At 36.2% G+C, this 25,240-nt stretch overlaps 2 protein-coding genes across 4 annotated transcripts in view; one reads left to right on the forward strand and one right to left on the reverse strand.

Moving 5' to 3' along the window:
• Positions 1-25,240, forward strand: part of LOC123554250 (putative lipoyltransferase 2, mitochondrial) — a 34,523-nt gene that overhangs the window by 2,429 nt on the left and 6,854 nt on the right. For 2 of the 3 annotated variants that reach the window (XM_045344248.2, XM_045344249.2), the window contains exon 2: positions 17,409-17,909. In XM_045344248.2, the coding sequence (XP_045200183.1) occupies positions 17,450-17,909 (460 nt within the window). In that variant the 5' untranslated portion in view covers positions 17,409-17,449. Of the gene's footprint in view, positions 1-16,807; positions 16,889-17,408; positions 17,910-25,240 lie in introns of those variants that run through there. The other variant, XM_045344247.2, reaches the window with a different exon arrangement.
• LOC128558259 (histone-lysine N-methyltransferase SETMAR-like) lies at positions 1,922-11,791 on the reverse strand. The gene is made up of 3 exons (XM_053547155.1): positions 11,231-11,791; positions 10,692-11,009; positions 1,922-2,131 (listed from the first exon to the last, which is right to left on the reverse strand). Exons 1-3 carry the CDS (start codon positions 11,789-11,791, stop codon positions 1,922-1,924), a joined length of 1,089 nt encoding a protein of 362 aa, XP_053403130.1.

The following is a 25,240-nucleotide window of genomic DNA, read 5'->3' on the forward strand; positions in this document are numbered from 1 at the left end:
ATTCCTTTGCCAAAATAGTAGGGTGCATCTTTGATGTTTATACAAAAATGTAGATCACCTCTTGGCCAACTTGGGGAGAGGGGGCATAAGCCCCCTCGGCCCGGCCCTGAATCCGGGTCTGGACTGTACTTTATTTTGAAAAATATAATAAGGGAATTTTTGAGGCAGTGTTGTTCAAGAGACTGCCAGTTGAGATCTTTAAGTATTTGGGGGACACTGCTTGATTGACCATAGTTGTTACATACGTATCAAGCTTCAGATCGTTTTGAATGTGAGGGATTTTTGCCGAGGGTGTCATATGGAGGAAAAGTATTCAAGCTGTGGATGGACAAGGATGTTGTAAGCTGTTTCTTTTACTTTTCTGTTGGTTGTTTTGACATTTCTTGTGATCATGATCAAATCTAAGTGAATTACTTGCTTTCGATGTAATGTTATCAATATGTTTTGACCAACTGAGATCTTTACTTAGTGTGATGTCCAGGTATTTAGCAGCTTCTGTTGTTTTTAGTGCTATATTATTGAGTGTATAATTGTAGATGATAGGTTTTTTATGCCCGAAGATGGGCATATTAAAATCCACTGTCTGTGCGTCCGTGTAAATTATTGTCCGGGCTGTAACTCTGCCATCCATAAAGGGATTTTGAAATAACTTTGCATAAATGTTCATCATAATGAGACAAGATGTCATGCGCAAGACCCAGTCCCCTAGCTCCAAGGTCAAGGTCACAGAGGTCAAGGGTTAACAGGGTCTGTTTCGTGTCCGGTCCATAACTCTTCCATCCATGAAGGTTTTTTGACAAAACCTGGCATAAATGTTTACCATAATGAGATGACGTGTCATGCGTAAGACCCAGACCCCCTGGCTCCAAGGTCAAGGTCACACTTAGAAGTCAGAGGATAACAGGGTCTGTTTCTTGTTCCATCCATAACTAAGCCATTGACGCAGGGATTTTGGAATTACTTGGTCTAAATGTTCCCCATAATGAGACAACATGTCATTTGCAAGATCCAGAGCCGTAGCTCTTAAGTTCAAGGTCACTTAGAGGTTAATGGTTAACAGGGTCTATAACTAAGCCATTGACGCAGGGATTTTGGAATTACTTGGCCTAAATGTTCCCCATAATGAGACAACATGTGATTTGCAAGATCCAGAGCCGTAGCTCTTAAGGTCAAGGTCACTTAGAGGTTAATGGTTAACAGGGTCTATTTTTAGCTTGACTATACGAAGTATGGAGAGCTGTCCTACTTGACCTGGCATTGGCGTCCTTCTGCGTCTGCACTTTGATTAAAGTCTTAATGCACCTTCTCGTTATACCCCAACCAAACATGTTTAGTGGGGGGTTGAGTATGTAGGAGTCAGTTTTGTCGTATCCCGAAATCTATCTCTCAGTTATTACTAAATGGATTTGATTCAAACTTAAAATAGATGTTCCATCTTATCACCCACATCATGTGATACAAGGTGCATAACTCTGACACCAATTTTTCATGAATTATGCCCCCTTTTACTTAGAATTTAAGGTTAATTTTGATACATTTTCACTATTTGATTCTGATTATCAGAGGACTTGAAAATAATTTGACACAAATGTTAACCATACTGAGAAGGTTTGTAATTGCTTATGACCCTGGTCTCAGGGGTCAAGGTCACTAAATGATGTGTGATTTTTTTTGCGCAGACAACTGTAGCATTCTCACGCACACTTCAGGGGCATTTGTCATCAGTAGTGACAGCTCTTGTTCTTTCGAGTAGTCCTCAATTCCTCACACTTATCCAGATTGATCTCCATTGACCAGTCCTTTTCTCAGGCTTCTAGGGAATGGAGATCGTTTGGTAGAGATTGGGAATCAAGGGAGGATTTAACCGTCAGATAGACAATAGTGTCATCTGCAAAAAGTTGTGAATTGTCATTTATGTAGGCTAGGAAAAGACAACTGTCTTAGGGCCAATGACTGATCCTTGTGGAACCCCAGAAAGAATAGGAAGTTCATCTGAGGTGAAGCCGTCCACAACTACCGGTACTCTTTGGGAACGTTCGTTGAGAAATGACTTGATCCACTGGGATGCTAATGGGTAGACTCCCAGGGTATCGAGCTTATGAGTCAATTGATGGTGGTTTTCAAACTTACCCTAAAATGAGTAAAATTACATATTGTGCATTTTATTCGACCTGGCCGGGCGGAGTTAATCTCAGACTTACGCAAATAATGGTAATCTCAAAACAACAAGCAAAATAGGCAGAGCAATATCATTGTTTAATTCCATAATCCTTTGGTAACCAACGACTAAAGTTGCTGAATATACTACATATCCTGCACACTAATGCGGTGGACGGTCACGAAACCCCACCCCGCCAGGTCAATTAAAATGCACAATAGAACTTATCAAATGCCATATACTATTAAACTAATGAGAATTGACCAAGGGTACTATGTAAAAGTATAATTTGTTGAAGAAAACAATCATAAATAGACCTCAGTTGTAACAAATTCATTCATTCTAGTTCCTTAATTGCCTCCATACAATATTTCTGATTTGTACCTGTAGGTACATTTCTTAGTTGTAGGTTAAAAGTTTAGCTTGTTCACGAAAATGGCCAAGTCTGACTACCCAGCTAGATACAGTCTAACCTGTACTAACGGTCACCTCCGATCAGCGGTCACCTCCGTTCAGCGGCCATTTTATGACGCCCCCGACGGATTTTCCTCTATTTTATCACTTTATTCAGCGGCCACCTGCCGTCCGCGGCCAGCGGCCACCGAAATTGCCTCCCGACCGCCGTATTTGACCCCTTTCAGCGGCCATTTTTCTTCCAAAATCAATTATTTTTAGGCAATAATCGCCGAAGATACCCGATTTTTGAGAAGCACGTGATTGCTAAGTTTCGCGTGACTTCACCACAAGAACGACAAAATGACATGAGCTTCTCAATTAAAACTGATAACCAAAGGTGTAATCCCCTTTTTGTTATGATCAAATGGTCAGTAATTATCGGCAATTAGCGTGTCACCTCGTGTCAATTTTGTTGTTCACAGTTTGACCTCGGTTAAAGATAATACTCGATAACTAACCAGTAGCATAATATTTGTGATTTTTTATACTTCTGTCATCAAAATATTATTAAATCTATATGAAATTAATTGTGTTTGAAAAAAAATAAATAAACCACTCCATCTTTTACCGAACGTAACGGCAATCGTAGATTTTAGCGTAGACAATAAGCGCGGGGAGTAGCTTCCCTTACAAAATGGCGAAAATTATAAACAAACTTGTTTTGAAGTTGGAAAATTGTCTGTAACAATTTTTGTAGTAAAAAAATCACGCCGAAGTTTTAGATTGCTAAGAGGACCATTCGTATTGCGAAGGCAAATGCACGTCATTGTATCCTGGTAAAATAATAATGGGAACCCCCCCCCCCAAAAAAATGGGCCTAAAAGCTATACTGGCCAGAAGTCTGAAAAATACATATATTGGCTGCACCTCCGATCAGCGGTCACCTGGCTTTAGCGGCCAAATTGTCTGCTTCCCTTGGCTGGCTGCTTAAGACAGGTTAGACTGTAATCTTTTTTAAAAAAAAATTCAGTCATTACTCCTATATTCTGACCGATTTTCTTGGCTGTGATTATCTAGTGTTTCGGGAAGAAAAGGGATTTATTAAACAATATTTGAATATCCTCAGGAGTTATCTCCTGTTAACAAAACATAGGGTCTGAACACTAGACTAGGAAGTGGCAAGTAAAGGAAACAGTTTACAATACAATTTTCAACAAATTTAAAGTAAGTTTCCACTGACGTAAACAAATATGACAGTATTACTGACCAAACCTTCAACTTAATGGCCACTTGACAACAACCTGCCACTATAATTATATACCGGTACATATGCTTGCACTGTATGCAAACTTACAGAAAGTACCGGTAGGATAGATCAGAATTGTGCTTCAAAAAGAAGGTAAATATCTTTATATATTATGAATTGTTTTTAAAGTAGTTCTTAGTCATTCTGTGATACAAAGAAAAATAAGAAAAACATTCTTTTTAGGTACAGATTAAAATATGGTAAAGACATATGCTGATCTGGGTGAAAATAAAACAAGAGATGTCTGTAAGAAAGCCAAGCTTTACTATTTGAAATATTGTCCCAGAAGCAGGAAATTATTACCCAAAAAGGTTTAATATCAAAAGAGTTTTAAGTTCAAAAGGGGACATAATTTGACCAAAATGCATATCAGAGTTACGGGACTTGCTGCTATCAACTAGTTTTATAACCCCGAAGGCACGTGAAGTTTCAATTCAATATCTGCATTTATTTTGGAGATAGTAACTTGCATGTAAATCTTTAACCAGAATTTTCAAAGTCCAAAAGGGAGCATAATTTGCCCAAAATACATGTCAGAGTTATGGGACTTGACCCAGTGAGGTTGGTAATTGATCTAGAAAAAGAAAAAATAAGTTTCAAATCTATATGCCTTTTAGTAATAGCTGTATGTACTTGCACGCAAAACTTGAACCAGGATTTTCTAAGTCCAAAAGGGGGCATAATTTGGTCAAAATGAAGGTCAGAGTTATGAGACTTGGTGCTATCAAATAGTTTTATAACCCTGAAGACACATGGAGTTTCAATTCAATATCTGCATTAGTTTTGGAGATAGTAACTTGCATGTAAAACTTTAACCAGAATTTTCTTAGTCCGAAAGGGGGCATAATTTGCTCAAAATACATGTCAGAGTTATGGGACTTGACTCTGTGAGGTTGGTAATTGACCTAGAAAACGAAAAAATAAGTTTCAAAGCAATATGCCTTTAAATGATAGCTGTATGTACTTCAGTGCATGCAAAAACTTAAACAAGGTGTGACGCCGACACCAGGGTGAGTAGAATAGCTAGACTATTCTTCAAATAGTCCAGCTAAAAATGAAGCCTGAGTTTGAATAAGGAGTAAATCTTAAACCATGTGCTAGGATTAAGTTATATATTGAATAAGGTAGCAAGAATGTTCTAGTTAAATATATCAAAAGGGCAAGTACATTGAAAAACAAACAAAAAAATGCAAACTAATGATTTAAAAAAAAAAAAATTAACTTTTTGTAAAATGGGTACCATTCTTTGATACAAAAACAATTAAAACATAACAGGTGTAAAGGTGTTTTAGCTCAATATAATTATAAATTCAATATATAAACAAAATTTAAACAGTTAACAGTCAAAGTTATCAAAAAAAAAGGAGTCAGAATCAAACTTTTTATACTTTTACGGGTCAGGCTTTTACATTTGTACCACTTGAAGTTTGATTAGCTCAGTTACAGTTTTATTTCTAGTGGTAAATTTCTACATTTACAAAACTTCAGGATGTATGCATGAACTGAGCCAAGTTTCATAACAATATACTGTAAAATCATTTAATTTCGTGGGCATGAAATTTCGTGGATTTGGTCAAAACGGCAATTTCGTGGGGATATGAATTTGTGGATTTCGACTTTTGAGCATAAAATGAATGGTAATTTTACTTGTTCATTGGGATAAAATTTCGTGGAGTGATTCATTCATTAAATCCACGAAAATAGTCCCCCACGAATATTAATGATTTCACAGTATAAAAATTTGTCAAAGGTATACCAAGAAGTTTTCATAAGAACATATTTGAATATTTTCCGTACACTTGGGACAAAAACAGACACTGACACAGTGTCACTTATTATATTTACAATGTTTGAAAAACAAATCCAATATCTTTCATTTGTATACTTACAAAACAAATCATTGAAGAACAGGGAGAAGAAATAGTGTCTCGCAGATGTGTGCTCTTGTTAATAACTTACAAAGTGAACATTTGCTGATATTATTATAATTCCATAAGTTTTCAGATGGAAATGTTTGGCAAGGAATGCACAAATGCTAAAACATAAATTAAGAACTAAGTTAACAACCTTTTCTTTTGCATCCAAAATCAACTTTAATACATATCATGAGCATGTACCACAGCCTTTTATTACAACATAGTTTAAGGTAAGCATTACTCTGTACACTTGGAACAATTATAAGCCCTTATTAGATACATTCATTGTTTTTCAAAAGAAAACATTGACATTGTACAATCATATGGATAAAAACATTCTCTTTGTAGTTTTACTAGGTAAATAATAAATTTGTTCATTTTATTCTAGTTTTAGTCTCCTATTTGCTAAAGTATTGCTTGCTGATGTATTTCAACTTCACTCTGTTCAGTTGTGCAAATTTTGTGTAAGTGTATGTAGCAGACAACAGTTTTACTATCAAGGGTGTAGTTATTTTCACTTCAGTTGTTTCTGTGAAAAAATAATTAGAATTCTTTTTATATTTTGTATGATATTATATTTAAGTTATTTTCAGGTCCCAAGTGTACAAAAATAGCAATAATTTAAACCTGCCGGATTTTACAAAATCATTAGTTTTCAAGAGAACATGCCTTCTTTTAAGCTGTAATGATAATAGCATACATTAAAGTATATGATGTAGAAATTAAGTTAGTCAATAAAAATGGACACTTATTTAAAAAAAAAATCTTATTGTTAAAAGTTGGAGTTATCCATAATATTTTGCCAGTTTACCATTATTACAACTGAAAAGACATTTCTGTAGGAAAACTGCACCCTATTAAATGCTGCCATGCACCTGGGTGACATGTCATTTATATCTTTGGGCACAGACACCTGTAAAACTAAACATGCCAAAAGTCATGTACGCTTGGGACAACACATTATTGGCAGGAAAAAAACTGGTTTCACAATTACCATGTCAAATCTGTGTGAGGACTGATTTGTAGGGACCTTCTCTTAGTAAGAATGTACAAATAAGTCATAACTTCACATGAACAAGAAAAAATACTATCAGTTTTGCTATTTTGTACATCTGGGATATTTATGTACATGTAATTCAATATTACATATAATGTGTCATTCAGATTGAATTAGTCGAAAAAGTAGTGAAAAAAAGCAACAACCAAAAAATACACATATCCCTACTAAGTAAAGAAAAAAATATTTCATCTATTAAATGATACTTTTCGATGCTGGGTATTGGCCATTTTCAGAGAAAATAAAGACTTAACACCTTTCCATTTCTGTGTAGCCATGAAGAATAATTATTCATTAATATTTTCTAAAATTGTTTTAAATCAGTATAACACATTACACTTCAGCAGAAAGAAAACCTTTCTTTAAAACAGAAGGTGGTTACAAAGTAATTTAAAGGTGAAAACCATGATTTCAGTTACAATTCACGCTAAAACCAGTACCCTTGGGACATTTTTTAAAGCTTTTTTCTGCATAGTTTCTTAAAGGACCAACGTAATGCAATAAAACTTTGAAATAACAACTTACCACTGTGAAACACATTAATTTTTCAGAAGTAAAAAAATGAACTAGTTTCTTATTTCAATAAACAGTAAAATGGAAATCTTTAAAAAGCTTCATTTTTAGCTCACCAGAGCCAAAGGCTCAGGGTGAGCTATTCTGATCAGTCACCGTCCGGCGTCTGGCCGTAAACTTTTACTTTAAATGACATTTCCTCATAAACTACTTGGCCAATTTCATCCAAACTTCACAGGACTGTTCCTTGGGTGAAGCTCTACAAAAATTGTTCAAAGAATTGAATTCCATGAAGAACTCTGGTTGCCATGGCAACAGAAAGGAAAACCTTTAAAAATCTTCTTCTCAAAAACCAGAAGCCCTAGAGCTTAGATATTTGATGTGTAGCATTGCCTAGTGGACCTCTACCAAATTTATTCAAATTGTGACCCCGGGGTCAAAATTGACCCCGCCCCAGGGGTCACTTGATTTTACATAGGAAAATCTTAAAAAATATTCTTCTCAAAACTCAGAAGCCCTAGAGCTTAGATACTTGACATGTAGCATTGCCTAGTGGACCTCTACTAAAGTTGTTCAGATCATGACCCTGGGGTCAAAATTGACCCTGCCCCAGGGGTCACTTGATTTGACATAGGAAAATCTTCAAAAAATTTCTAAAAATAAACCAGAAGGCCTAGAGCTTAGATATTTCACTTGTAGCATTGCCTAGTGGACCTCTACAAATTTGTTCAAATCATGACCCCCGGGGTCAAAATTGACCCTGCCCCAGGGGTCACTTGATTTTACATAGGAAAATCTTCAAAATTTTTCTAAAAATAAACCAGAAGGCCTAGAGCTTAGATATTTGACATGTAGCATTGCCTAGTAGACTTCTACAAAATTTGTTCAAATCATGACCCCCGCCCCATGGGGTTACTTGATTGTACATTGAAAAATCTTCAAAGTTTTCTAAAAATAAACCAGAAGGCCTAGAGCTTAGATATTTGACATGAAGCATTGCTTAGTGGACCTCTACAAAATTTGTTCAAATCATGACCCCCGGGGTCAAAATTGACCCCGCCCAAGGGGTCACGTGATTTTGATTTTACATAGGAAAATCTTCAAAAATTTTCTAAAAATAAACCAGAAGGCCTAGAGCTTAGATATTTCACATGTAGCATTGCCTAGTGGACCTCTACAAAATTTGTTCAAATCATGACCCCCGGGGTCAAAATTGACCCCGCCCCATGGGGTTACTTGATTGTACATAGAAAAATCTTCAAAATTTTCTAAAAATAAACCAGAAGGCCTAGAGCTTAGATATTTGACGTGTAGCATTGCCTGGTTGACCTCTACAAAAGGTGTTCAAATCTTGACCCCCCAGGGTCAAATTGACCCAGCCCCAGGGGTTACTTGATTGTACATAGGGAAATCTTCATAAATTTGCTAAAAATAAACCAGAAGGCCTAGATCTTAGATATTTGATATGACCAACATTGCCTAGTAGACTTCTTCAAACTTTGTCCAAATCATGACCCCCGGGGTAAAATTGGCCCCGCCCCAGGGGTTACTTGATTGTACATCGGAAAATATTCCAAAAAATTTCTAAAAATCATCAGTTTGACATTTGAAACATGTAGCTCATATTACTCTGGTGAGCGATCCAGGGTCATCATGACCCTCTTGTTTTTGTTTTTTTTTTCACCCATCTATTACAAAGAAATCTGATCAGTTACTAAAGAAATCTGATTATTAAATTCTGATCTATTACACAAAGAAATCTGATTTATCACATGAACATAAAAAAATCAGACTGGCTTAATCTACATAATTTGCAAGATAACCATAATTATTTACATATACGAGGGATGATCAATATATAACGGGAAAATGCTTATAAATTTGTTTGTACTTATTATTTTCCAGAGATATTTTATGTAGGGGTAAATACATATATTAGAAAAAATCACACGAAATAGTGTGCAAATATATTGAAAAATAAACAATTGACAACATTTTTGTCAACCTATGAAACGCATAGGCGGGGCAACGTCATTTACGCGCTAATTGACGTACAACTGAGTTCAACGTTTTTAACTTAACTTTATTAGCTCACCTGTCACAAAGTGACAAGGTGAGCTTTTGTGATTGCGCGGTGTCCGTCGTCCGTCCGTCCGTCCGTGCGTGCGTCCGTAAACTTTTGCTTGTGACCACTCTAGAGGTCACATTTTTCATGGGATCTTTATGAAAATGGGTCAGAATGTTCATCTTGGTAAATTCTAGGTCAAGTTTGAAACTGGGTCACGTGCCGTCCAAAACTAGGTCAGTAGGTCTTAAAATAGAAAAACCTTGTGACCTCTCTAGAGGCCATATTTTTCAATGGATCTTCATGAAAATTGGTCAGAATGTTCACCTTGATGATATCTAGGTCAAGTTTGAAACTGGGTCACGTGCGGTCAAAAACTAGGTCAGTAGGTCTAAAAATAGAAAAACCTTGTGACCTCTCTAGAAGCCATATATTTCACAAGATCTTCATGAAAATTGGTCAGAATGTTCACCTTAATGATATCTAGGTCAAGTTTGAAACTAGGTCATGTGCCTTCAAAAACTAGGTCAGGAGGTCTTAAAATAGAAAAACCTTGTGACCTCTCTAGAGGCCATATATTTCAGAAGATCTTCATGAAAATTGGTCAGAATGTTCACCTTGATGATATCTAGGTCAAGTTCGAAACTGGGTCATTTGCAGTCAAAAACTAGGTCAGTAAGTCAAAAAATAGAAAAACCTTGTGACCTTTCTAGAGGCCATATATTTTACAAGATCTTCATGAAAATTGGTCAGAATGTTCACCTTGATGATATTTAGGTCAAGTTCAAAACTGGGTCACGTGACCTCAAAAACTAGGTCAGTACATAAAAAAATAGAAAAACGTTGTGACCTCTCTAGAGGCCATATTTTTCATGGGATTTTCATGAAAATTGGTCAGAATGTTCACCTTGATGATATCTAGGTCAAGTTTGAAACTGGGTCACGTGCCTTAAAAAACTAGGTCAATAGGTCAAATAATAGAAAAAACTTGTCACCTCTCTAGAGACCATATTTGTCAATGGATCTTCATGAAAATTGGTCAGAATTTTTATCTTGATAATATCTAGGTCAAGTTCAAAACTTGGTCACATGAGCTCAAAAACTAGGTCACTATGTCAAATAATAGAAAAAATGACATCATACTCAAAACTGGATCATGTGGGAAGAGGTGAGCGATTCAGGACCATCATGGTCCTCTTGTTGTACTACAACTCACACATTTTCTAAAACTTTTCGAAATATTCTCCTTTTACATTAATACATTTTTGCCAACAGGTTACCCAGGATAAAAGTGAATTACGATAGTCATCTTTGGGAATTTCGTTCAGTACATTCAACACTTTCTTACGAAGTTCTGAAAATGAATTCATCTTTAAACCCCGCAATTCACGTTTCAGTGTCGGAAACAGGTAAAAGTCATTTGGCGACAAGTTCGGTGAATAAGGAGGATGATCTAGTAGATTAATTCCTAGATGTTCTATGTGACTTGTGGTCACTTTTGAAGTGTGGGGTGGCTCATTGTCATGATGCAAGATGAAATGGTTCAACTTTTCCGGGTGTTTCCAACGCATGGCTCTGAGGAAGTGTCGACTAAGAACCTGAAAATGGGGGAAGACAATATTTAATATGTATCTGATTCTATGGAATTACATTTTAATCAGTAAATAATATATATTTGATACGATTAAACGTTTAAACTACTAACCTTTTTATAATAGGCTGAATTAATCGTCTGTCCTATTGGTACTGCGTGTGTCAGAACAACGCCATCCACGTCGTAAAAGACGATAAACATTTGTTTCTTCTGCGACCGACAGACTTTGGCCTTCTGTGGAGATGGAGAGGCTGGTGTCTTCCAAATGCATGAATCCTGTTTTGTTTCAGGGTTGTACAGAGGAATCCGTGTTTCATCTACTGTAACTATACTGTTGATAAAAGCTTCACCTAGTGCGTGGTATTTGTGCAGAAAGTTCCTAGCAGCCTCAATGCGCATTTTCTTTTGTTCACAATTCAACAGTTTTGGAATCAAACGTGCAGCAACTTTTCTCATATTTAACTTTTTCTTTAAGATTGTATGGACAGTACCATATGACAAGTTCAGTTTATTACATATTTCTCTGACAGTTAACTGCCTATCACTGTTAATGAGATCTTTCACCCTTGTAACGTTCTTATCGTGCGTCGACGTCACTTTCCAGCCACTCCGTGGTAAATCATACGCATTTTCCCAGCCGTTGTTAAATCTGTCATACCAAACATAAATTCTTGTTTTGGACATTGAACTATCGCCAAAGGTACTCTTTATTTCTCTCACAACTTCATTTTTACTTTTTCTCTTCAAAACTAAAAATTTTATAGCAAACCTTTGATCCTCCGCCATTTTTACTACCGCGGAACTGTAACACGTGCATGACGTAACATATGACGTCACAACTCGTGCATGACGTCATCATCCGATGGGCGAGTCTTAGGTGGCCATAATGGCTAATTTTCACCAATGTACCATTGCTAGAATTAAAACTGTAAAGGTTTGAACTTACATGACAATGACGAAAAGTATTTAAAATGCCCTGCCTATGCATATTAAGCGTTACCTTAGCAACTGTAGATTTTAGCATTCTATTAGTATAAAGCTGAAACATTAGCGATACAATGCTAATATATTTAACTACTTCTGGCTCAAGTGTGAGAAAGATCTACATTTCTATAAAAAAGTTATAAGAATTTTCCCGTTATATATTGATCATCCCTTGTATATTGCTACTGATCATTTAGGACACCAAGGCAGTTGAGCAAAGGGATGTAAATATTTTTATTATTTTATACATGTATAACTGTGACCTATCAGTATTTAGATTTTATCAACATACATGTATATCATTGGTAGAATGAGTCTTGTTAGTGGCACAGATGCTAGACACATATTCAAATATTTTACTTAATATATATATATATATATATATATATATATATATATATACTTATACTTACTTACTTACTTACTTACTTATTATATTTATATAAGATATAGTGGACGCAACTTGACCCCGATGTATTATGATACATAATGAGGTACAACCTATTATTGAAAAGGAGTGTACGTAAAACACTGTATACAAACTAGTTCCATATAAATATACACGGCTACCCTTAGCACCCCTTATTTCTACAATGGAATAATCGATATGCATAATCAGCCTAAGGTCAACCATCGCGGTCAAGTTGCGACTACTATATTTTATATACATATATTAAGTAAAATATTTGATTATGTGTCTAGCAACTGTGGTTGGTGGTATCAAATAATAATACACATGTTTATATAAACTGACTCATTATCCTAAGTCAGTAGTACCTTGAGTTTTTGTATGCACAGTGATACATGATAGCATCTCCCCATGTGTTCTACTAATGATAAGCAGATTTTAGGCAGTTTGATGCTACTTATTGTTTGCAGAAACTCTTAAAGTAGCTTAAAGTAGCTAATGGTTATTGATCTAGAATATTATGACAACTTAATTCTTTGACTGCTCTCTGTTTCCTGTGGAATTGTTTTATTGTGGATGGATATATTTTACTAATTGATGCTGTCATTTAGTGAAAGTTTAAGTTGGATTTTTATTGGTTGGTAATTTTAGTCTTTCATGTGACTTTTATATCTGCCCATTCAGGGGTTCGTGTCTCTTTTTCACTGAGCACTTTTTATTGTGATGCCAAACCAAGATAGAGCTTTATTTTATAGCATAATAAATTTGATAAACTTATTTTGGACCTTATTATCCTTTAATAAATTTTAAAGAATATATTAATGTTAAATTAGAAATGGCATTATATACATATTGCTTTAAAGTACAGTAATTGTAGCTAAAATGAGAAATAAAAGAAATGTTTGTGATGTAATGTTTTTGCCCTGTCCGTCTGTGCGTCACACTTCATTTCCAATCAATAACTGCAGAACCGTTTGACCTAGAACCTTCAAACTTCATAGGGTGATAGGGCTTACAGAGTACTCTGAGTAGATGACCCCTATTTTTGGGGGGGTCACTCCATCGAAGGTAAAGGTCACAGGAGCCATCCATCCGTCACACTTCATTTTCGATCAATAACTGCAGAACCATTAGACCTAGAACCTTCAAACTTCATGAGGTGATAGGGCTTACAGAATAGATGATCCTTGATATTTTTGGGGTTACTAGATCAAAGGTCAAGGTCACAGGGGCCTGAACATGGAAAACCACTTGAGAACCACTTGACCCAGAATGTTGAAACTTTATAGGGTGATGGACATGTAGAGTAGATAACCCATAATAATTTTTGGGTCACTTGATCAATGGTCAAGGTCACAGGGACCAAAACCTTGAAAACAGTTTCTGATCAATAACTTGAGAACCATTTGACCCAGAACCTTCAAACTTCATAGGACTTACAGAGTAGATGACCCTTAATATTTTTGGGGTCACTTGAGCAGAGGTCAAGGTCACAGGGGCCCGAACATTGAAAACCATTTCCAATCCATAACTTGAGAACCACTAGACCCAGAATGTTGAAACTTCAAGGGATGATTTTATTAGCCGAGTAGATAATTCTGTACCAGTACTGACCTGTTCTTCACATGAAACTGCCAACTTCTCCCCATGAAACAAGAGGTGGAGGACAAATGATATCATACAAAATATACCAAACTGTCAGGGAAAATATACGCCTTTCCCACAGTTCAAATTCAATATTAATTTTTTTAAAACCCTATGAAGAATGTTTATCCTCTTTTCAAAACATTGTTTTTAACCTTTAGCCTAAAAATGGACTGGTCCTTCATTCAACTTGGGCAGTACCATTTATTATTCAAAGGGGTGTCCACTGAAAATTTACTAACTGAATAGTGAACAGTGCAGACCATGATCCCATGATCAGCCTGCACTTGGTCTACGCTGGTTGCAAACGCAGAATCACTTGCCACCAGCTGGCTAAACGTTAACTTGGACACTGCCAAATTAAAAAAGTAAACAACTTTATTTTCGCAAAGTAAACATTGAAACTTTAATTCTGTTAATTAATGATTACACTTGAGCAAAATAAAGTTAAAATTTCAGAAAAACAGCAGCTCTTGGTCACTGAAGATGGATTTCATAATTGATTCTTTGCAGTAATATGTTCATATTGAAGAAGAATTTTCTCTTTGTATCGCTTTTAATGCTGCATATATATATATATATATATATATATATATATATATATATATATATATATATATATATATATATATATATATATATATATTTGCCATGGATTTATTGTATAAAGAATTCCCAAGGTACAGGTGATGAAGACTTAACAATAGGGGCATTATTTTTCGCACAAACACAATATTAACATTGATGATATACCACTAGTAGCACATAACTGACATAAGGCTTTTATTGTTTCTTTGGAGTTTTAATTCATCTGAACTTAAGGGTGCAGGGTGGGTTGTTTGTGAAGGGAGATATAACAGTATCTGACTTACATTGTAAACAGAAACAATTGTCTTCTGAAACCACTGGCTAGAATTACAACAAACTTGGTCTGTAACTTCCTAACATTGACCTTTCCAAAGTTTGTACAAATAATTCCACTTGCTGTGAAATCATTAATATTCGTGGGGGACTAATTTTCGTGGATTTTGCAGTCGAATCAATCCACGAAATTTAATCCTAATGAACAAGTAAAATTCCCATTCCTTTTACCGGTTTGTTCAGAAGCTGAAATCTGCAAATTCATATCCCCACGAAATTGCTGTTTTGACAAAAACCACAAAATTTCATGCCCACGAAATTAAATGGTTTCACAGTAATTCAGAACATGCATTTATGGGCTACCAGAGCTAAAAAAATATATAAATAATTTAAACAATCTTATGATATGCTTCATATACATTTATCTCCTCTAAACTTGGTCTGTTGTATTCTTGGATGAACCTTTCTTGCAGTTGTTCAAGTGGTTATAAATTAGTAGAATTTAATATCAAAGGACTTCTCCTCAAACACTAGATGATGTACAGCAGACTTTGTCATAAGCAAGGTAAAATGACAACTTCTCCAGTACAGTAAAACACGGCTCGCTCGAGGACGCAAGGGGATGAGCAAAATGCTCGAGTTATCCATGGTTTCGAGCGACCTGAACATTGACCAACATAAGTAAAAAATAGAATTTTGTTTTACCAATTGTCATCGGGATCATTTGCAGAGTAAACGGTGATGCGTAATAATAACATACTTGTGACATTTAAAAAAAATGTATTAAAAACGTTATCTATGATAGACGTTTCAATACTTAATTTGTAAATGGCACACTAGTACTTTTTATTTTCATTTATCAACAAGTGCATATCAAAATTATTGTCTAAATTTTATGAAATGTCTATATCATTTCCTTCATTTGCATGCAAACAACTGCTGATTAAAATACTAAGATTTCATAACGATCAATTATTGATTTAAATTTGTTCATCTCCATCGAATATCCATATACAATGTTTATAAAGGTTTATACAATTACTTATTCATTTTCCATTTATATTTGTATAATGTCTTATCCAGACTGTTTATAATTGCACTTTGATACTATTTATGAAATCTATGTGTAGTTTCACGTTGATATTATTTATGTAACTTATGTGTTATAGACAATGTACAATGTACAAGTCTTCAATAAAATATCTGTCTGTCTGTCTGTCTGATTACTTAAAACTTCTTTTCTGTGGTATCGAGACAATCCCGCAGAAAAGAAGTTTTAAGTAATCAATAATTGATAGATATTTGATCAATAGAACTTTTCTTCAACCTTTTATCAATAATTAATCTCATTAATCAGATCAAATATACCGACAAACAAACATCTAGGATAGTCGTGGAATAGACTACTCAATTCTCACGGCGTTTGAAAATTTTTAATTAACCGATACATTTTGACCACCGAAGGTGTGAAAAATTTTGACACCTCTGCTCGAGTTTGCCAGAAAAAGCAAATAGTAAATTAATACACAGGGACCAGGTGTCATGCTCGAGCGATCGAGTTATCGATGTTCGACCCAGCCATGGTAATTTCACATAGAAAATAGAAGGAAATCGGCCAGGACCACAGGAATTGCTCGAGCGAGCACGGGTACTTGAGTCTTCGATGCTCGAGCGAGCGGTGTTTCACTGTATATCAAAGACTTTTCTTCCCCAACTATTTTGAAGTGATTTAGTGCCCCTTGGTCCTCTTGTATATCTTCCAGATGCTTCTCATCTATATAATGGAGTACATCAGGGTGCATGCCCCTTTAAAAAGCAAGAAAAAAGCTGGAACATGGTGGCCTTATTTAGATAAGTGCAAACAGGACAGCAACATGAGCCTGCATAAATCATGCATGAATTTTATGTACCTGTTCTTATGCAAAACAGTCGTAATATAATATATGTGGTAAGTCATGGATATTTAATTTAAACACACTGGGCAGGTAAAGTTACTTCTTCTCACCAGTAACAATGACCTTGTATGTATTTACTATGAAATAAAAAGAAATTTTGTTATTTCAGTTCAGATGTTTTTGTCATCCCTTAGCAAATGCATTTTTGATAGTCAACAATCTTATTTTTATGGTATTTTTATTTTATATTTTTGGACGAGTGGTCATGGTCACTGACTTCAAATCACTTGCCCCTCACCAATGTAGGTTTAAGCCTCACTTGGGGCATTGAATTCTTTATGTGAGGAATCCATTCAGCTGGCTAAGGAAAGTATAGAAGGTTGGTGGTTCTATCCAGGTGCCCAGAGGGGCACCTGGGACCTTTCTCCACCATCAAAGCTGGAAAGTTGCCATATGACCTATAATTGTATCAGTGCGATGTTAAACCCAACACAAAACCTCAGTACCAATATAAGGGCATAAAAGCGTGGCAAATATTATCCAATGTACAGTCTATAACAATAATCTAAAAAGTTGATTCATTTAATTAATATGTTATATGTATTTGCAGATCACTGATTTTGAAGCAGATACATGGTTGGTTAATTCATAATGTTAGCTGCAAGACGATTGGTCCATGTCATCAATTTACAGCGAATGGGATTTGTCAGCGGCTATGATGTGCAGATGAGATATGCCCGCTACCATTTGGAGGAACTTGCCGGAAAACAAGGAGCACATGGATTTAATGTTATCCTGTTAGTAGAGCATAATCCTGTCTATACCACTGGTATTAGAGACAAAATTTACACGAAAGAGGAAGAAAACAACCTAAGATCAAAAGGTGCTGAATTCCACCGCTCCAATCGTGGTGGTCTGGTAACTTTTCATGGGCCAGGACAGTTAGTGGCCTATCCGATATTGAACTTAAAGCATTTCCATATGGGTATGAGAGACTATGTGTGTAATCTTGAGAAGACCATGGTTAATACGTGTGGTTATTTTGGTCTTAAGGCTACCATAACTGGAGATACTGGAGTCTGGATACAAGATAGGAAAATTGGTGCTATAGGTAATTGTTATAACATCATTTTCTTTAAACATCTGTAACTTCAGTTACAATTTATGGTATACAGCACAGAAGGGTACATCAGAACTCAGAGGTGCTGTTATACTAGCTGATCTAAACTTGTTCTAGTTTAGCTATGTTGGCTTGATTGTTCAGTGTCTGTCACGTAATCCTGATTCAGTATTATTACTCTGTCATCTGCTCTGAAACTACTGGTCATAATTGCACCAAAATTGGTCTCTTGCATCCTGGCATGGACTTCGCTCAAGCTTATACAAGTGCTTAGGAATGGCCTATTAAGGGGCCACCAGAGCTAAAATTAGAAGGAAAAAACCTTTGAATGACCTTATCGTAAAGCATGTGATGGATGTTCACCAAACTTAGTCTTAATCTTCCTTGTATGGTCCTCTTTCAAACACTTTGACATTTAAACAACTTACTCATGAACCACTTGATGTAACATCACCAAACTTGGTCTGTAGCATACTTGTATGGTCCTCTAAATTTTATTGTAATAAAATAGTTCTGCTTGGCACCTTGGAGGGGCAGTCAGAACTAGAAATAGCAAAACCCTTGAGCAACTTTTCCCCATGGAATGTATGATGGATCATCAACAAACATGTTCTATAGCATCTTTGCACAGCCCTTTCTTAGACTCGCTCAGTAGTTTTGCTTGGACCATCTCTCAAGTTTATTCACAGTTATTAGTTATTTAAGGAGCTGCCAGTGTTAAACATAAATACTTTTAAAATGACATCTTAACATGAACTGCATAATGGATTATTACCAAACTTGTAACATCCTTGCATGGACCTCTTCTGGAGTTGTTGTTTTTTTCAAATTGTTCCACTAGTCCCTCTAAGGGGCAGCCAGAGCTAAAAATAGAAATGTTTAAATGCCTTCTTATTATTAACTGCTTGATAGATCATTACAGAACTTGGCATAGACCTCTCAAGTTTGTTCAAATGGTTGCGCTTGGTTTCTTATAGCCTTTTAGCCTGCCAGAGCTAAAAATAAATCTTTAGAGTTTCTTGTTATGAACCACTTTGATAGTCTAAACATGATGTGTAATGCCTTTTCTTGGACCTGTCACAACATAGTTCAATTGAATACACAATAGTTCAATTGATTCACACGAATACACATTTTTGGACTGAGTTCAAAATAGAAAAAAAGCTTAAAATAACTTCGAATGGATCGTCCATTTGGGTCGCTTGTTCTTAGTTTTATGGTTCCTTCATGTCCCCTCCGGTTGAAAGCCAGTTTTGGGACTATAGGAATGTGCTTTTCTGTCTCCCGGTCTGCATTTTCGTATCCAGTCCATAACTCTGTCATTCATTGAGGGATTTTAATATTACTAGGCACAAGAGGGGATTTTAATATTACTGGGCACAAATGTTCCCCATGATGAGATGATGTGTTGTGCGCAAAACCCGGATTCCTGGCTCAAGGTCACAATTGGAGGTCAAAGGTCAACAGGGCTTTTTTCCTGTCTGGTCCATAACTCTGCCATCCATGAAGGGATTTTAATATTACTTGGCATTAATGTACCCCATGATGAGAAGATATGTCATGCGCAAACCCAGAACCCTAGCTTAAAGTTCAAGGTCACAATTGGAGATAAAATGACAACAGGATTTTTTTTCCTGTCCGGTCTATAACTTTGTCATGCAAAATAGGATTTAAATATCAGTTGGCACAAATATTCCCCAGGATGAGACATGTCCTGCACAAAACCCTGGCCCTTAGCTGAAAGGTCAAGGCCACTCTTGGAAGACAAAGGCCAAAAGGGCTTTTTTCCTGTCCAGTCTGTAACTAAACAATCCTTAAAGGGATTTTAATATTACTTGGTACATATTTTCACCACCATGAGACGGAGTGTCATGCTTAAGAACCTGAACTTTAGGTCTAAGGTCAAGGTCACACTTAGAGGCCAAAGGTCAGATACAAGAATGACTTTGTTGGGACCATTTTGTCTTCATGCATTTATGCATGGAGGGATTTTGATGTAACTTGGCACAAATGTTAATGGATTGTCATATGCAAGAACCAAGTCCCTAGGTCTAAGGTCAAGGTCACACTTAGAGGTCAAAGGTCAAATTCAAGAATGACTGTCCGGAGCATTTCTTCTTTATGCATGCAGGAATTTTTATGTAACTTGGCACAAATTTTCACCACCATGAGGTTACCTTGTTTTAAGAATTATTTCCCTTTGTTGTTACTTTAGATAGCTTGTATTGTAACTTTTTTATTACTGGCCATATGGAAAAATCGAGACCACTTTTCTGTGGTACAACATGCATGTTACATCATTTTGACCTTTCTCTACCTTGTAGAGTTTTATGTGGAGTTATATTATATAGATTTTTTAGGATTAACTTCCCTTTGTTGTTACTATAAATAACTTATTATGTCTCCCACCTGTGGTGTGGGAGACATTGATTTACTCCTGTCTGTGTGTGTGTGTCTTTCTGTCTGTCTGTCACAAATCTTGTCCCCACTCTCAAGTTGAAGAGTTCTCATCTGATCTTCACCGAACTTAAAGCAGCATGCCTCCAGATGGTTCGACAACAACAAAAATATTTTTTTAGATATCTAAATTCTTGAAATAAATGCTATATTTCTTAAGAAGGCTTTAAAACTTAATTACTGACAAACTTTATGTTACGGAAACACATGAGACTTTGCTGTTTTTCCTACTTTTTACGATGAAAATCGAAAAGCGTAGGTCACGCTTTTACTCCATGTAAACTGTCTCGATTGTAATATCTATGTTTTGAAGTCATTATTCACTACTTCAGCTATAGCGCTATTGGTTACGACGACGGGAAAACGTCTTTATTGCCGCAGTGGTCTGGGGTTTGATTCCCGATGCGGTCATCTTTTTTTAGCTCACCAGAGCACAAAGTGCTCAAGGTGAGCTATTGTGACCGGCCATTGTCCGGCGGCCGCCGTGCATCGTGCGTCAACATTTGCCTTGTGAACACTCTAGAGGCCACATTTGTGACCCAATCTTTATGAAACATGGTCAGAATATTAGTCTTGATGATCTCTAGGTCAAGTTTGAAACTGGTTTATGTGGGATCAAAAACTAGGTCAGTAGGTCAGATCAAAGGAAAAACTTGTGAACACTCTAGAGACCACATTTTTGACCCAATCTTTATGAAACTTGGTCAGAATGTTAGTCTTGATGATCTCTAGGTCAAGTTCGAAACTGGATCATGTGGGGTCAAAAATTAGGTCAGTAGGTCAGGTCAAAGAAAATGCTTGTAACACTAGAGACCACATTTGTGATCCAATCTTTATGAAACTTGGTCAGAATGTTAGTCTTGATGATCTCTAGGTCAAGTCCAAAACATGGTCATGTTGGATCAAAAACTAGGTCAGTAGGTCAGATCAAAGGAAAAGCTTGTGAACACTAGAGACCACATTTTTGACCCAATCTTTATGAAACTTGGTCAGTTTGTTAGTCTTGATGATTTCTAGTTCAGTTTTGAAACTGGGTCATGTAGGGTCAAAACCTAGGTCAGTAGGTCAGATCAAAGGAAAACCTTGTGAACACTCTAGAGACCACATATTCGACCCAATCTTTATGAAACTTGGTCAGAATGTTAGTCTTGATGATCTCTAGGTCAGATTTGAATCTGGGTCATGTTGGATCAAAAACTAGGTCAGTACATCAGTTCAATGGAAAACTTTTATCACTTGTTTAGTATAATAGTCTCTATCTGTAGGAAAGAGAACATAACTCTGTCATCTATTTTGGCTGAATTATGGCCCATTTTGGACTTTGAAATTGGTTCTGTTTCCATACAAGTCCATGTTTGGCAAAACTATTTGACATAATTATGGCTTTTAAACTTTGAACACTTGTTTATCATTATGATTTCCATCTGTAGGCAAGAGTACATAACTATTTTGACTGAATTATGGCCCTTTTTGGACTTTGAAATTGGCTCATATATTGCCATTTAGTGCAAGACTTATCGAAATCAAAGTAATACAGGAACATTGTTTGTCTAATCTATTTATTTCTTTTGTCTGAATATCCGTGGAAATATTTTGACACCATTCTTCAATCAATTCTTCGAATAGTTGAGCGCGCTGTCATCAGACAGCTCTTGTTGTACCCCCCGACAACAAAGTTGTAAGGGGGGGGTATACTGGTTTCAGGTTGTCTGTCTGTCCGTCTGTCTGTCTGTCTGTCCGTAGACACAATCTTGTGCACACAATCTTGTGCGCACCATCTCTCCTCATCCCCTTGACACAATTTAATGAAACTTCACACAAGTGATCAGTAACAACAGTAGTTGTGCATGGGACATGTTAGGTTCTTTCAGAAAAACAATTTGCAGAGTTCTGGGACTTTGTTTTTTGTTACTATACTATATACATAGACACAATCTTGTGCGCACCATCTCTCCTCATCCCCTTGACACAATTTAATGAAACTTCACACAAGTGATCAGTAACAACAGTAGTTGTGCATGGGGCATGTTAGGTTCTTTCAGAGAAAAAAATTGCAGAGTTATGGGACTTTGTTTTTTGTTACTATACTATATACATAGACACAATCTTGTGCGCACCATCTCTCCTCATCCCCTTGACACAGTTTAATGAAACTTTACACAAGCGATCAGTAACAACAGTAGTTGTGCATGGGGCATGTTAGGTTCTTTCAGAAAAAAAAAATGCAGAGTTATGGGACTTTTTTTTTTGTTACTATACTATATACATAGACACAATCTTGTGCGCACCATCTCTCCTCATCCCCTTGACACAATATAATGAAACTTCACACAAGTGATCAGTAACAACAGTACTTGTGCATGGGGCATGTTAGGTTGTTTCAACGACAAAAATTGCAGAGTTACGGGACTTTGTTTCTTGTTCACATACTATGTACATACAGTCTGCATATGCAATCTTGTGCGCGCCTAATCTTCCGAACCCTTGCACACAGTTTAATGAAACTTGGTCAGAATGTTAGTCTTGATGATCTCTAGGTCAGATTTGAATCTGGGTCATGTTGGATCAAAAACTAGGTCAGTACATCAGTTCAATGGAAAACCTTGTGAACACTCTAGAAACCACATTTGTGACCCAATCTTTATGAAACTTGGTCAGAATGTTAGCCTTGATGATCTCTAAGTCAGGTTCGAAACTGGGTCATGTTGGTTCAAAAACTAGGTCACCTGGTCAAATCAAATGAAAAGCTTGTGAACACTCTAAAGGCCACAGTTGTGTCCCAATATTTATGAAACTTAGTCAGAAAGTTTGGTTTGATGATTTCTAGGCCAAATTTGAATCTAGGTCATGTGGGGTCAAAATTAGGTCACCTGGTCAGATCGAAGGGAAAGCTTGTGAACACTTTAGAGGCCACAGTTGTAACTCAATCTGTATGAAACTGGGTCAAATGTTTGTCTTAATCATTTCTAGGTCAAGTTCTAATCTGGGTCATGTGGTGTCAAAAACTAGGTCACCTGATCAAATCAAAGGGAAAGCTTGTGAAATCTCTAGAGGCCACAGTTGTAACCAAATCTTAATGAAATTTAATCAGAGTGTTTGTCTTGATGATCTTTAGGTCAAGTTCAACTCTTGGTCATGTGGGGTCAAAAACTAGGTCAGTAGGCCAGATCAACGCTGGTGAGCGATATATAGGGCCATCATGGCCCTCTTGTTTCTTGATTTGATCTTTTAAGATATTTTACAAACAAAAGTTCATATTCTAATGTTCATAATAAGACCAAACTTCAATTTGAAAGAAAGATTATTTTTTTAGCCAAATCTGGAGGCATGCTGCTTTAAACAAAATGTGTTTTACAGTAAGTCCTCGGCCAAGTTTGATAACTAGCCAAATCGGCCCAGGCACTTCGGAATTATGGCCCTTGAATTACCGAAAATACTGATGCCAGTGATACAGGTCTTGGTGCATGGTTGACTCAGATACATAATGGAGAAGAAATGCCAATCTAGATGATTAAGTACTTGTGGGAGACATGTGCTTTTCTCAAAAGCAGCTCTAGTATTAGAACTTTTTTTATAATTGGCCCAAAAAATTCCATATGAAAATACAGGTGCTAACACTTGTAAAGAAATTGGCTATAATTATGGGCATATATTGTGACATTCTGGCACACTTGTTTATACTTATAGATATGAAACAATCAACAACTGTAGGTTTTTAGCTCGACTATTCGAAGAATAAGTAGAGCTATCCTACTCACCACGGCGTCGGCGTCACACCTTGGGTTAAGTTTTTCGTACCAGTCCACATTTTGACAAAGTCTTTTGAGATAAAGCTTTGAAACTTTCAACACTTGTTTACCATCATCATGGCCAGTTATAGGCAAGAGCACATAACTCCATCAAGGATTTTGGCTGAATTATGGCCCCTTTTGACTTAGAAATCATGGTTAAGTTTTTCGTACCAGTTCATATTTTGACAAAGTCTTTTGAGATAAAGCTTTGAAACTTTCAACACTTGTTTACCATCACCATGTCCAGTTATAGGCAAGAGCACATAACTCCATCAAGGATTTTGGCTGAATTATGGCCCTTTTTGACTTAGAAATCATGGTTAAGTTTTTCGTACCAGTTCATATTTTGACAAAGTCTTTTGAGATAAAGCTTTGAAACTTTCAGCACTTGGTTACCATCACCATGTCCAGTTATAGGCAAGAGTTCATAACTCCATCAAGGATTTTGGCTGAATTATGGCCCTTTTTGTCTTAGAAATCTGGGTTAATATTTCGTACCGGTTCATATTTTGACAAAGTCTTTTGAGATAAAGCTTTGAAACTTTCAACATCTGTTTACCATCACCATGTCCAGTTATAGGCAAGAGTACATAACTCCATCAAGGATTTTGGCTGAATTATGGCTCTTTTTGACTGAGAAATCTTGGTTAAGTTTTTCGTACCAGTTCATATTTTTTGTAAAGTGTTTGACATATGGCTTTGAAACTTTTATCACTTGTTTAGTATAATAGTCTCTATCTGTAGGAAAGAGAACATAACTCTGTCATCTATTTTGGCTGAATTATGGCCCATTTTGGACTTTGAAATTGGTTCTGTTTCCATACAAGTCCATGTTTGGCAAAACTATTTGACATAATTATGGCTTTTAAACTTTGAACACTTGTTTATCATTATGATTTCCATCTGTAGGCAAGAGTACATAACTATTTTGACTGAATTATGGCCCTTTTTGGACTTTGAAATTGGCTCATATATTGCCATTTAGTGCAAGACTTATCGAAATCAAAGTAATACAGGAACATTGTTTGTCTAATCTATTTATTTCTTTTGTCTGAATATCCGTGGAAATATTTT

The sequence above is a fragment of the Mercenaria mercenaria genome, chromosome 7 (genome assembly GCF_021730395.1).
Source record: "Mercenaria mercenaria strain notata chromosome 7, MADL_Memer_1, whole genome shotgun sequence".
NCBI lineage: Eukaryota > Metazoa > Mollusca > Bivalvia > Venerida > Veneridae > Mercenaria > Mercenaria mercenaria.

Excerpts from the sequence above, each read along its gene's own strand:
- LOC128558259 (XM_053547155.1), bottom strand. The coding sequence starts at position 11,791 with ATGGCGGAGGATCAAAGGTTTGCTATAAAATTTTTAGTTTTGAAGAGA. Across the intron at positions 11,010-11,230 it reads CATCTCCACAGAAGGCCAAA|GTTCTTAGTCGACACTTCCT; the intron begins GTCTGTCGGTCG and ends CCCCATTTTCAG. Across the intron at positions 2,132-10,691 it reads GTAATTCACTTTTATCCTGG|GGTAAGTTTGAAAACCACCA; the intron begins GTAACCTGTTGG and ends TACTCATTTTAG.